General features: G+C 37.7%; 1 protein-coding gene across 2 annotated transcripts in view; it reads left to right on the forward strand.

Annotated features, from left to right (window-relative positions):
• Positions 1–14545, forward strand: part of STARD6 (StAR related lipid transfer domain containing 6) — a 25314-nt gene continuing 10769 nt past the window's right edge. The window contains exons 1-2 of one of the 2 annotated variants that reach the window (XM_020994315.2): positions 1–131; positions 257–357. In XM_020994315.2, the coding sequence (XP_020849974.1) occupies positions 42–131; positions 257–357 (191 nt within the window). In that variant the 5' untranslated portion in view covers positions 1–41. The remainder of the gene's footprint in view (positions 132–256; positions 358–14545) is intronic. The other variant, XM_020994348.2, reaches the window with a different exon arrangement.

Raw genomic sequence — 14545 nt, forward strand, 5'->3', positions numbered from 1 at the left:
TTTCGTCTACCAATCGTTTGTTTTTAAAACTTTGCAGATAGATGGACTTTAAAAAACTTGCTGATGAAGTCTCCCAAGAGGTTTTAGCATTCAGCCGAGATACATCGGGCTGGAAAGTGACTAAAACTTCAGTAAGAAAACAAGTTACTATGTTTCAAGAGATTTTATGATATACAGATTTCATCGTAAAGATATTTTAAGATGTTTTTTCTTGTAACAAACAGAAAGATTTGTTTGTGTTTTGTTTTTGTTTTAGTTTTTGTACCTGACAGCTAATTTATTTTGTGAATTTTTATTCCCCTTTGAGAAAAAGATAACAGTTTCCTGGAAGCCTTCTAGAAATTACGATGGACATTTGTGAGTACTTCAATTATGTATTTGCAGTAATGAAATTTGCAGTTTTAAAAATGTAATGGCACTGATATAAATGGAATCCACAGTTGTTTTGTAAACATAAGTCATATGATGGAGGTCAGAAGGTAAAAAGTGAATTATAAAATTACTATTTTTAAAAGTGACACTAAGAAAATATACTAAAATTATATCTAAAATTACTGGTCATTTTCAGAGGAGGAAAAAAACCTCTTGACAAACCATTCATATCAGAATTGCTAGTTTCAAAAATAATTATTGTACATAGTTAAGGTTTAATTGTTGTTTGTGGGGTGTTTTTCCTTTTTCTGGAGTTAGACTCCTACTTTCATCTGGTAGTTTTGCTGTTTATCTTTATCTGCTTTATGGACACCTCTGACCTTCCATTATATGAAGCACTAGAAAGGAGGAGCTGGATCTCCTGATTTTATTTTTCTATAAGCTGTTTTTAAGGCAAGTTTTACTGTTTGATCATGCAAGGATTGATGGTTTCAACACAAAGACTCCAAGGAAATGGTCAGACCTGACATTTTTCAACTATATATTGAGACTATATCACGTTAATATGTGTTCACATTTAACAATTAAGTAGTTTAGGTGTCTATTCATTCACCTCTTTCTCCTTTTTGAGTCTTTATCCTTTTTCAACTAGGCTTCATCCTTAGTTTTTGTGTTTTATCCTTTATCAGACATACCCTACTCCATTGGCATTTATCTGTCCTATATTCTGTCTCCTCTGTTGGTTTCAAATCATCAGCTAGCTAAATGGATAAATCATTTTCTGTTTATAGGAAAGAGCTAGAGGCTCAGGTGCATTTATTTTAGCTGTGGTCTTCAAGAGATAATAGTTCCACAGGCAGCATGATGTTGCAAAAACAAAACAAAACAAAAAAACTCACTAAACTTGACTTAAAAGTTTAAATCTCATAGTTTTAATATCAGTTTTGTGATTCTGGACAAATAATTTAACCTTTCTGTAAAATGGAGCTAAGAACACTTGTAATACTACTTCACAGAATTCTGATAATGTATTTTGTAAAATGCTTTGTAGGAAACATTAACAGTAAGAATTTTAAGCCAGATAGTAGTAGCAGTAGCTGTAGCAGTAGTAATTCACATTTATGTAGGACTTTGCCTCCCACCTTCCCCACCCCATCCCCCAATCACCATGTTAGGTTATGATAGTGGTATGGCTCTTGAACAAAAGAGAAAGCAGATCTAAATCTGGCATAAAGTAATATAAATGGTATAAAGAGTCATAACTGAGACCACACAATTCATAAGAGGTAAAGGTTAGACTTGAATCCAAGTCCCTCAATGCTAGGCCCAGTGTTCTTTCTACTATACCCACATTCCCAGTGGGGCTTTGCCTGGGAAGGGGGCAGGGGAAGGAGGCACAGCTTGCATTTTTAAATCACAGCAGCATAAATACTAGCCTAGTTGACTTATGTACCAAGGCAACCCAGAGTATAATTACTTTATTCACTCCTTCATTCACTAAATATTTGAATGAAACACTGTTGAATGCAAGAACATGTTAAGAGTCTGTCCCCTTTCTCAAAGAACTTTTCATTTAAAATCATAGAGCCAGCCTGAACCAGCTCATGAGAGCCAAAGTTAAAATTTCATTTTAGTATAATCTTCAGTATAATCTTTAAATTTCTTTAATATGAAACTGAAAATGTGAATATAAAAAAAAATTCATATTCACTTAAAAGCTAAGGAAGTTTTCTTTTCCCCCTGAAACCTCATGAAAACCCTAGGAAGGATAATTTAAGGAGTGTTGGCACATCATATATCCTTCACATTTTTAGTTTCATATTAAAGAAATTTAAAGATGATATTAATGATTGTTTCAATTTAGTATTTTCACTGATAGCCAAAAAATCAATTGAACAAAAAGTGGACTTCTTTTTTCAGGTGGAAAGTTTCACACAGGGAATGAAATTGATCTGACACTTGGCACATTCTTCATTCCAACAGTTCTTTTCTAAGTCCTCCTATATGTCCTCCATAGGGTATTTACCCAAAATGCTCTGGGCCTTTCTCTAGATCTCTTAACATATGAGTACCAGTGGAGCACACATATGGACTGTCTAACCTCATGGTCTCTCTACTGAGTTGTCCATCTTTTCTAGTCATGCATCTATCTATCTCTTCAGTGACATCTTTTATGCCACTGTGGACAATTTATTGTTGGTTATACACTGAAGTCTATTTGTCCCCACTTTGCATCTCCTCTTTGCCCTTGGATTGACCCAGACTCTTGATTCCTCAGAGATTGTGGTATGAAATGATAACATACCAGCTAGGATATCTAGGTGGCACAGTGGATAAAACATTGAGCCTGGAGTCAGGAAGACCTGAGTTCAATTCTGTCCTCAGATATTTTACTAGTTGTGTGACCCTAGACAAGTCACTTAACCCTGTTTGCTTGAATTTCCTCATCTGTAAAATGAGCTGGAAAAGGAAGTGGCAAAACACTCCAGTATCTTTGCCAGGCAAACCATAAATGGTCACAAAGAGTTGGACATGACTGAAATGCTGAACAACATAATAACAAACAGTAATGATGATGATGATGGTGGTGATGATAGCTAGCAAATGTTAGCTTGCTAGCTAAGGTGTTGAGGGGCATACACTATTTCATTTGTATCTTTAGATCCTCAGCACCTAGCATGTTGCCTTGCACATTTAGATAGTGCTTTAAGGTTTTCGAAGCTCTTTATAAATATGTCTCATCTGATCCTCAGAACAACCCTGGGAGGAAGGTGCTAGTATTGTCCCCATTTTACAGATAAGACAGCTGAGGCAGCAAAGCTCAAGTGACTTGTCTAGGGTCACACAGCTATTAAGTGTCTAAGACTGTATTTGAACTCACATGTTCTAGACTCCAGACCCAGTTTTCTATCTACCACGCCAGAAAGCTTCACTGGAAGGATACTGGTGTTAAAGGAAAGCTTGAGGGCATTAAAAGTGCTGTCCATTATGCCAAAGGCAATGTAACCAGCTCTCTTCCTCCTGTTCAGTTTTGAACCCATTTCATTGTCCATCTACAGTATCTGTCCAAGATATTAATGGACCAGTGATAGTCTGGACAATAGGTACCCCTCCATTCTCTTGGTTTTTTCCTGTGTGAATGGATGGTTATGGCTGAACTCTTTTAAGCATTTATGGATCTCATTTAGGAGGCTCCATTTTGTTCTGAGACTGGATGCAATCAGCACGATGTTATCTGCAACCAGAAACATCTGGTCGACCTCTGTGGCTCTAGGGAATTCCTTTCCATTAGGACTCGACACTGGACCTATTAACACCAACCGTGACAGTAACAAACCTTTGGCAAGCATATATTTCCCATCTTATGCTTCACTTATTATCAATAATCAGCAGATCATTGAACACCTCTGTTGTTAGCTCTGTTGAGGAATCTTTTATGAACTAACATATGCTTGGGGAAACTACCTTGTTGAAGATGAGCCTTCAAGGTACTGTTTTACTCAACCAAATCAAATCATTTTTGATTAGTAGGCTGAAAAGAGCTGTCCCCTAAGCCTGGAATAAACTTCCTTCTCATCTCTACACTTCAGAATCATTGTCTTCCCTCATGGTTCACCTCACATATCACCTCCTTCATGACCTTATTTTTATTCTCTCCATCAGGTATCTTTGGTTTTCAAATTTCCTTGTCCTACACTTATTTGTGTATATGCTGTATGTCTCCAACCCATGACCCCTCCTCAGGGAGAGCAGAAGCTCCTTGAGGGCACAGATTGTTTCATTTGAATCTTTACCTCTCTAGCACCCAGCACATTGCCTTGCACTTATTGGGCACTTAATAAGTTAGTAAATTGAATTAAAGGTTTGAGATGTCTTCCTTATACTAGGCTAAGCTACCTCAGTTTGAAACCAAAGCACTTACTGGTAATTACCTTCATGCCTCAGAGAGACCATGAATAAGAATGTGAACCTAGAACTCAACCTTAACATAGCTCAGGATAGTTCTTTGTCTTGGTCTGGAAAGTCCTGCCCCTTTTCTTCCTGGTGAAATAAGGAAGAAGGCAAAAAAGCTGAGCTTTCCAGCTCCTTGATCATCATTGTTTTCTTTGAAGTTCTGCGAATTACCCAAGAAGTCATACAAATGTATATTCAAGTGTCATAAATAATAATAAATGCTAATATATAATGCTAATAATTACTAAATTAATTCTAAGTGCTGATGCCTTTTTGGATTACTCCCTGATATCTATGTTACTGTTTTCCTTATTTAGTGTGAGTAATTGGCAGATGACAATCTACTTAACTTTAGATACAACAGACTCTAGAAGAGAAAACACTTCTGTTCAGGGGACATAAATTTGGATTCTAATTTAAGCTCTATCACTGACTCTGTGTATGAGTATAAGTAGGTAGCTAAGTTTCCCCATATGCAAAATTGACTTCTGTCTTTCTCCAACCTGCTTCCATAGAGCTGCTATGAGAATTAGTTACATGCAGTAAAGATTCAGGTACCGCTTATATCAAACACTAAAATGTGAGAATAGTAGCCCAGGGGTAGGGAACCGCAGCCTTGAGGCCACCCACATGTAGCCTTTAGGTCCTTGGGTATAGCCTTTTGAGTCCAAGTTTTACAGAACAAACCCTTTTACTAAGGGGATTTGTTCTGTGAAATTTGGATTCAGTCAAAGGGCCGCCCTTGAGGACTACCCCACCCCTAGAATAGCCTTTTCTAAGCTCCTGTACCATGGTACAATAGAAAGAGCCCTGTATTTGGAATCAGAGGGGCCTGTGTTCTAATTCTGGCTCCACCACTTATTACCTGGATGACCTTGAGCATCCCTCTGGAGCCTCAGTTTCTTCATCTGTAAAATGAATAATTAGGACTAGATGATTTTTAAGGTCCCATTAGGCTCTAGAACACCTTGTGATCTCTGGGACCCCCCAGAATGCCTGGTGAGTATGCTTGCTTCTTGCAGGAAAGGGGGCAATTTTTTGACCTATAAATGGCACCAGCAAACACCAGTGTCATCTTATATTCTCCAAACCAATCAGTCATAATCCATTGGAGATCAGTCCTTTGCAGACACCAACCTGGCCAGTTATTTGTTTGACAGTTGCTATTCTTCTGTGACTTGGTCTAGCAGGGAAAGGGATATGGGTACAGGCTGTCTTCATGTCCCTCAATTCCAAGTCAGCACTCCCTCACCAACCCTACCTTTCTACCATTACTATATGACCCCAGAAAATTAAAAAAAGTAGTTGTCCCCAAGAACAGATGGTACACTAGCTGCCACCACTGCGGCATTTATACATGTTCTTCCAGCTAAGGGGCAGCCAAATCGGCTACTAGGTTGTCCTTGTGAGACCTGAACAGCAAGCTGGCAACTTTGAAAACTACCTTCTGGAATGTAGTTCAGAGGGGGAAAAATCAACACTAATTTTTCTCACTATGCTTCATTACCTTTAACAATTTAAAACACAAAGGCTTTTTCCAGTTGGTTTCAAATATAGTATATGTAAAGCACTTGCCAGGCATCTTGGGATGAAAGCCCTTAGGGTGCTTCTGCTTTGGTTTCAGATACCCAGTAGGCTCGGCACCACCTCCCTCTAGTGGCAAAATACAGTACTATCAGATTCCCAATTCTGTATTGGAACTTTCTTAGAACATTTACTGCCACTGCCTGCAGGCAGTTTAGGGCTTAACAGCATCCTCCAGAGAATGGATACAATGCAACATCTTTTTAGTTTTTGTGTCCCCTGTGCTTCCTATCTCTTCAACAGGCTTTTATTTCCATCTGGAAACAGGGACCTAATGGGTATTATGAACCCCTAAAAAGGAAGTAGGGTTAAAAAGATACTGTGTCCCTTGCTTTAAAGGAAATGATTTCTTTAGCTCAGGGGTTCTTAATTTTTTTTTTTTGTATCCTATACCCCTTTAGCAGCCTGGTGAAGTCTAAAGACTCCTTCTCAGAATAATGTTTTTAAATACATAAAATGAAATATATAGGATTATAAAGAAAATCAATCATGTTGAAATAGTTATCAAAATATTTTTTAAAAAATAGATTCACAGACCTTAGGATAAGAACTTCTGCTGTAGATATATTACCATGGAGTGACAGACACCAGGAGATGGTGTTGTAAAGAGCTAAAAAGGTGTTGTGTTTTTCATTTTATTTTTTAAAGTTAATGAAAGACACTTGGTTAGACAAACAGATATTTGTGTTTGCTCATGCTTTCTGTTCACTAGGTTGTTTCATATTGAATTTACCAGTACCTCACTGTGATGATATGCCAAGGGTTCCTGCCATAGGAATATGTTAGAAGTGCGGCTGTATTGTGATGAGTTCCTTGTAATACTTCCAACAGTAAACCACTTTGGATGGAGGTGGACCTGAGGTGCTGGACTTAGAATCAGGAAAACCTGAGTTCATATTTAGCTTCAGACACTTACTAGTAGGATAACCTTGGACAAATCATTTAACCTTCTCTCAGCCTCCATTCGCTTATCTGTAAATTGGATATAAAAATAGCCACCTACCTCCCAGGGTAGTGCGCGTGCGCGCGCACACACACACACACACACACACACACACACATACACATATATATAAATACACACACACATAAAGCACTTAAGCACTTTGCAAACCGTAAAGCATTATATAGATGCTAGTTATTATTTTTATTGTTATTCCAAATGATCCTTGAATGTAGACATGTCTCTTAAATATAAAGCTGTCTTCAATATCTGTGTGTGTATAACTCCATGGCTAGCTTACCTAACATGGAGCCCATAATATCTCCTACCACATGGGTTGGAGAAACCTTCTTGATTAACTTTCTGACTCTTTAAAAGTAATGCAATGAAGCTGTTTGCTCATTTCCACCAGTGGTCAGCTGACTCTTAGCTGCTGCAGCCCACTGTACTTGTTCCCACATCTGTTGCAGAGTTAGGATGATAAGCTAGAAATGTCCATCTGTAGATGTTAGTGACTTTCTGCTTCCTATTGACTCCTCCTACATGGAATGGCTCAAGTGGTAAATATTCACTGGGATGTCAGCTCTCAGCATAATGGAAATCTGTAATTTCTTCACCATTGCCGTGAAAGTCCTAAGGTAGTTTAGGTCCTTTTAAGGGTCAAATTTTAGCTACCAGTGAAACTTTTATTCCTAAAAATCTTGATTGCTACACTACAGGCTGTCATCATCAGCCACAGATAGCTACAGAAGTTGGTGTATACCTTCCTTACCTCTAATAAACTTATGAAAAAACCTCAGTTATTAGGTAATTCAGTGATGCAAGTGACTATTGTTTTGTAAAGCAGAATTTGAGGTTCAAACCAGGACTTTTACACCCACTTCTGTGTTACACAAGAATAGTCTTCAGAAGCTTTGCCAACCAGGAGTAATTCTGGCTAATGATTCATACTGGGTGTGGGAGGAGGAAAATAATCTCACAAATTAATAAATACCAATTGAAAAGGAAAAATGTGATTAGAGCAAAGTTTTAATTGTTAACAAAGAATAATTGCGAAAGGCCAGGTAACACATGGAACACAATATTAGCTCTACCTAAACACTCAAAATTTCTGTTGTCATTGTTGTGATATAGGAAAGCAAAGTTAGATGTCATTTTCACTTGGCAGGGGGAAGAAGGGAACCTTCTTATAACTCTTTATCTTATTAACATGTACAAAACTAAGTCAGAGCTTAAATCTCTTGAAATCATTAAAATCTTGAGGGTCCTATGTTATGCAACACTACACACTCCACAAATTATGAATATCAGTTTTACAAATGTCTCATATTTAGTTAGCTGCTTGTATATTGCCTCCTGCCCCTCTCACCCAACCCAAGGCTACCCCACATACTTCCCTCCCTTACTCTCAACTCCAACTATAAGGGACTTTAGTCCCTGCACATGCAAGGACATAGTAATAATCCTAGAATTTATCTTTGGAAGAGTTCAGAGATCACCAGATCACGATTCCAAATCCAGCACACTTTTAACAGGTCACTGTCACTGTTAACAGAAAGTGGCAGGGACTCATGACATGGTTAGAAGACAAGAACATTTTCAAAAGGTATTTGTACATGGAGCTAATACAGGGAGCAGCAGCATAGGACTGAGTGAAGAGTCAGAGAGAGTTGTTAGAATAGTTTCAGCTTGCTCTGAGCTCATTTTTAATTATTACCCAGCTTAATTACAGTTATTAAGATACTATCTAGCTGAAAGAGAATTGTATGCTGAGATCTTTTATTTGAGCCCCTAAGTTAAAAGATAGGGTTTTTTAGGCTCAAATGTGTCAGAATTTGCATCTCCACAGCGTCAAGCACAGTGTCAGACACATCAGGTGCTCAATAAGTCCTGGCTGACTGAGTAACTGTTTCATCCACTGGAGGGCACAGGTATATTACACTTGGAGTGACTGAAGGAGCAGAGCCCTTTTCAGAGGGAATAATGTAATAGGCAGCCCTGGATGCCCCAGGCTCTACTGGGTGGTAGAGTAAGATCCCAGCATAATTACGAGATCCTGGAAGTATTTGCCAGATGCAGAAAAGGCATGTGTTGGTGTGAGGGAAGGACTCATTCATATCTTTTTCTTTCATCTTCCTTGTCTTCTCCCATCTTTCTGGGGAAGGAGAATTGGAGAGAAAGTACAGAGTGGAGCTGGAGAGAGTACACTAAACAAACCTGAACTGGATTGATTGAACTGTTGGGAGGAAGCTGAGATTTCTAGCCTTTCCAAATTAGTCTTGACAGCTTAATTCAGGCATCTACAACCTCCCAAACTCATGCCAAAGTCAAATGGGAGATTGTTTTCATTGTCACCCAGGCTTCTAACAACAGCATAAGTCAAAATTGCAAAGTAAACAAAATTTGTCTTTAATATTCTTCAACCACCAATTTTAAATCTCCCTTCCACCTTTTGCCGACTATTTTCTGACCCCAGTCTAGCAGCTTCAGACTCCCTAATTCGCATAAATTTGCCCTACCTCTCCACAATAACCCCTTCTACCTTCTTCCACTCAAAATGCCTATTTCATGAATGCTGCTGATCCCTTCTATACATTGATCCAATTATCAAAATCATGAATGACCAAAAAACTTTACACTGCTTGGGGGAGTTTTGCTCTTAAAAAAAAATTCTTAAACAAAATGAATCTCCAGTTAGTTCAATATATGTGTGTGGTCATGGGGATTTTATTTTATTTTTTAATCAGGGAGCTTCCCATTGCTATACTCATGCTCCTATCCTTACAAAAAATAAAATACATAAAATCAGCATGGCATTTGTGCCTCATTGCCTCTCTTCCCTCCATCCCTCTCCCCCAAATAAACATTATAATTGGGTCTGACCTCCAAAGGCCTCAGTTACACAAAGAATCATCCCTTGAAGGAGAACATGGGCTGTCATAGCTGAAGATGAAAACATTCAAAGGTCTGTGTTCTTTAATGCACAGTGTCTCCTGTATTGTTTATTGAAGTGTTTATTGTTTCTCCAGTCATTTAAAAATTATCATCCGCAACCTCATATCAAGGTGGCAAACATACCTTTGCTTGAATTAGTGGTAGAATCTCTGGTAAGCAGGAAGGTGTAAACATCTAAGGACTAGAAACTTAAATGTGTAGGCTGTAGAAGTCTCTTAAGGAAATAGTATCTGATAATTTTGTGGCTTCTTAGAAGCCAAAAGAAGCAGGGAAAAAAAGGTCTATGAAGGCAGATTGGGGCTGCTCACAAGTGACTAACCCTGGAAAAATGATTCCAAGCCTTGACTTTCTAAAACCTAGAAGTTTTCCAGTTATCTACAGGGAATCTTTATTTCTTTAGATGCTTTAGATCTTTAGATCCTCTGTAGCTAGGCTGGTGATGTAGCTGAGATGACATTCCTCCAGAGACTCCTCATTGAGCCTTAGGGTCCAAGGTTTGTGGGATAGCAACATTACCACATGAAGTCACATATGACATCTAGAATATGAAAGTTTCTAATAATTTCCCACGAATGCTCACCTAGTCTATAGTTTTCCTAGTCTATCATGCACTGACCTTGCCACATCTTGATGGTAGCGTCCACTCTTTCTTTGTGAATTCATCACTAGAGGCAGTCACAGAGTCAAGAGGTAGAGGTCAGAATAATTATGAGCCTACCAAATTGGTGACAACTCCATGAACTTTAACTGGAAAGCCACCTGGAATTACCAGCAAGAACCTAATGTTTCTGTCATCTAGTTTCCAGAAATTTTACTGGCATGGAGATTCTGAAATGACAGTCAGATCTAGTCACTGACCCACAAAGGAGAAAGGAGTCTGATGACTACTTAGAAGCCCACTTGTATGTGGCCTTATTCCAAAGAAGGCCTTGACTTATGACCCAGGAAGAGCTGAAGTATTCAACCACTGAGCTGTGTGTGTACCCTGTCAAAGCTTCTAGATCTATTTGCTATTTCAGTAAAGTTTGTCCTCTGATATTAATTTCTTAAAGTCTTCCAGTCAGGGGTCTCTCTTCTGTATTAAATACCACTGCCCATTTGCAGTGCATATACAGATGGAATAGAGATCACAAATCTAATCTTCCCTTGGTAGCAAAGTTGTAGGGCCAAGGTTTAGAAAACAGGATATCAGATAGCTGGATAATTACTTGTTTCAGCCTGTCATCATCAGATCTCAGAATAAAGAGTAATAATCATCAAAACTATTTCATATCAGTTAAATATAAAATTAGATCAATGGAACAGATAAGAAATAGAGACAAACATGTTAGCGTATTAGATTGAAAGTCCAAGCACTTGGGGGGAAGACTCCTTATTTAATAAGAACTGCTGGGAAAACTATAAGACAGTTTGGCAGAAAATAGATTGAACCTGGCATTTCACACCGCATACCACAAATAACTCCAAATTGATAAACATCCAAAATGAAAAAGATCGCACACAAGGCAGGCAAGCTGGAAGAGAGGGAAGAAGAGAGAAAGGAAGAGGGAAAGAAAGCAGTAAATGGATAGTGATACCATATATAATTATGATTAGGGAAAGAATTCATAGCTAATCAACAGGTAGTGGATATCACAAAGGAGACAATTTTGATTACATAAAGTTAAAAAGCCTTTTCACAAACAAAATCAATATAGGTAGAAGAAATGAAACTTATTCTGAGAAAAATCTTTGCATTAAACATTTCTGATAACAGTTTGAGATTTAAGAAAGAGGATTTAAACAAGCATGAGATTAAGAGCTATTACAGCTTTCAGAAGAAGAAATGCAATCAACTATGTGAAAAATGCATCACATAACCTATTCTTGAGCAAAATACAAATTAAAAGAACTTTCAGGTATTACTCCCACAATTCTCAAATTGATAATGATGATAAAGGATAAAAATAATCAGAGTTGGAGCTAGAAAACAATCTAGAATTGAGAAAAGTTTCTAAATTGTACATATGTTTTGACCCATCAATCTTGCTACAAACATATACCCTGAGGAGGTTAATAACTGAAAAAAAGGTACCATATATATCAGGATGTCTAGAGCAGCACTTTTTGTAGTAACAAAAAAGTGAAAATAAAATGCCTATAGATTATACAATGGTTGACCAAATTGTGGTATGTGAGCATAATCCACTTATGCCATAAGCAGCAACATATGTGAATTATTTCAAAGAAAACATTAGACGACTTGTTTGAACTGATATAGGACCACGTGAACAAAGCAAAGTACACAACATTTACTATGACTACAATAACATAAATGAACAGTGCACTAAAAAGCAACAGAAATTAGATACAGCCAGGTGTGGTGGCTTACTCCCTTAATCCCTGATACTGGGGAAGACTGGAGCTAGCTAGTGATCTCTTGAGCTTGGAAGTTTTGAGCTACAGAAAGCTAAACTGATTTGTTGACTGCAATACGTCTGACACCAATATGGTAAGCCTCCTGACTGACTATGGAGGGGAGAACTGGCCCATGTTGGAAATGGAACAGGTCAAAGCTCCCTTGCTATTGGACTTCTAGTCTGGGAGAAATATGGACAGCCAGTCTCCGAAAAAAAAAAAATCAGATGACCAATTACTAGTTAAAGGGCTGATGATGACACATACTTCCTTCTTAGTAAGAGAGGTGGTAGTCCATGGAAACATAGTGTTATATTTGCTATAAAGCATGATTGTTGCCTGTTGGCAGGGAAGTTTATTGTGAAGTAATTGTATATAAAAAAAGAAAGCATCAAAAACATTTTCAAAATAAAAAGAAAACAAGGTGGAAAAAAAGAATACTTTGAGGCGGATAAGAGTTAGGAGAGATTACAAAAGGCTGTGTTAAGAAATCAGGTAAGTCTCTTTAAGCATTATGAAAAATTCAGAGAACTTCCTTTCAAAAAAGATACAGTCTGAAAAAGGTAGAAAGGAATGATTAGCTGAAACAGACTGTTATTCATAGTAAAGGGCCAAAATAGTAAGCATTCCACATATTGCCAAGAAATGAACATTGCCTGCAAATAATTTTACAATTGTCTTTACACTTCTCTCATTCCTTACTGTAAGACATCCAACACCATGTGTTGACTAAAAAGACATTCTGCATGCTGGGTAGAATAAAGCAGTAGCAACACTTAAATAGAGATAACTTGTAACAGCTCCTGAAATGACACACCTTGTCCCAAGGACCTTTACACTGGTAAAGGTACATTGTAGGAGACACTAGAGAAATTCAAATGTTATGTTGTTAATTGGTCAGGTTCTTCAGGTGTGGAAAATGTGAGCAATTTTTTCACTTTTGAACAAAGGTTATCAAAAAAAAAAATCACAGGATAATATATTTAGACCTAGAGGGGAACACTGAAATCATTTGGTTAAACTTCTGTCATCTTACAGATCAAGAAACCGAGACCTAGAGAAGTTAAGTAATTTGTACAAGACCACAGCAACAGAGAGAGGATTTCAGTGTGGATGTTTAGACTCCATATCCAGTGATCCTTCAGTAACCATGCTATTTTGACAAATGCCATCCTATCACTTTTTTTTTTTTTTGCAAATTTATAAGCTCTTCATGTGTATATTCCTGCTCTGGAAAGAACTCCACCAATTTTTGATGCAAATTCATATCAGTTTTTAACCTTTGCAGATAAAACTTAAAGGAAAATGCAAAATACTGGCTTCCAGCATGCAATGCAAGCAAGAATTGCAAAAGGGTGTATGAGTTGGTAGAAACAATAGTAGTACTGAATACAATACATAATACTCAAACAAACACAGTTTATGTTGAAATTCTTGAGAAAATTAATACTGAATTCTCAATAAAATCCAAACTGTTTGCAGACACATGGCAAGTCAGTATTCACAAAGGAATTTGGCAAAGAGATGCAATGTTTCTGAAACTATATGCTGCTAGTGAGAAAATGCTGTTCTATCATCTTGACTTGAAAACTCAGAATCAGGATCAATGAAAACACTTCCACTTGCCTTTTGAGTGTGATTGTTTTGTGGCACATGTCATCTTGATGCTCCACAAAAGCCTCAGCAACTACTGTGGCTTGTGGAGGCTGATTGGCCTAGAGATGACTTGTGGTTTGAGAAAGTACTGCCAGCTACCTAACTCATTCACCAACATTAACAGCATGGACAGAGAATGGACCAGAAGAGGCAAAGTCAGCTATATTAGTTTTGGCTAAAACCTTACAATACTGCCCATGAAAATCATCACCCAAATGTTTAATTCTGTAGTGCTGTTCAAAATAAGCTACAAATCGAATGCTAATTCATAATAAAGTACAAAAAGCATAAACTTGCCATCAACCAACCTACAATGAAAAGAACCAAATGTAGAACCTTCCTATATAATCACATGACAAATGAAGTTTTGCATCCATAGCTAAGGCACAAGGAGGAAAAAGGAATATACACTTATAGAGTACCTACTGTGTGCCAGGCACTGTACTAAGCACTTTACAAACTATTATATTGATCCTCATAACAACCCTGGGAGGTAGGTGCTGTTATTATTCCATTTTACAATTGAAGAAACTGAAGCAAACAGAGGTTAAGTGACTTGCCCAAGGTCATATAGCTAGTCTGAAACCAAATTTGAAATCAGGTCTTCCTGACTCCAGGTCTATCATTCCATCCACTGTGCCATCTAGCTGCCTCAGATATGATAACAGCTCATATTTATGTAAT

Source organism: Phascolarctos cinereus, unplaced genomic scaffold (assembly GCF_003287225.1).
Source record: "Phascolarctos cinereus isolate Bilbo 61053 unplaced genomic scaffold, phaCin_HiC Scaffold_4;HRSCAF=312, whole genome shotgun sequence".
NCBI classification, from domain to species: domain Eukaryota; kingdom Metazoa; phylum Chordata; class Mammalia; order Diprotodontia; family Phascolarctidae; genus Phascolarctos; species Phascolarctos cinereus.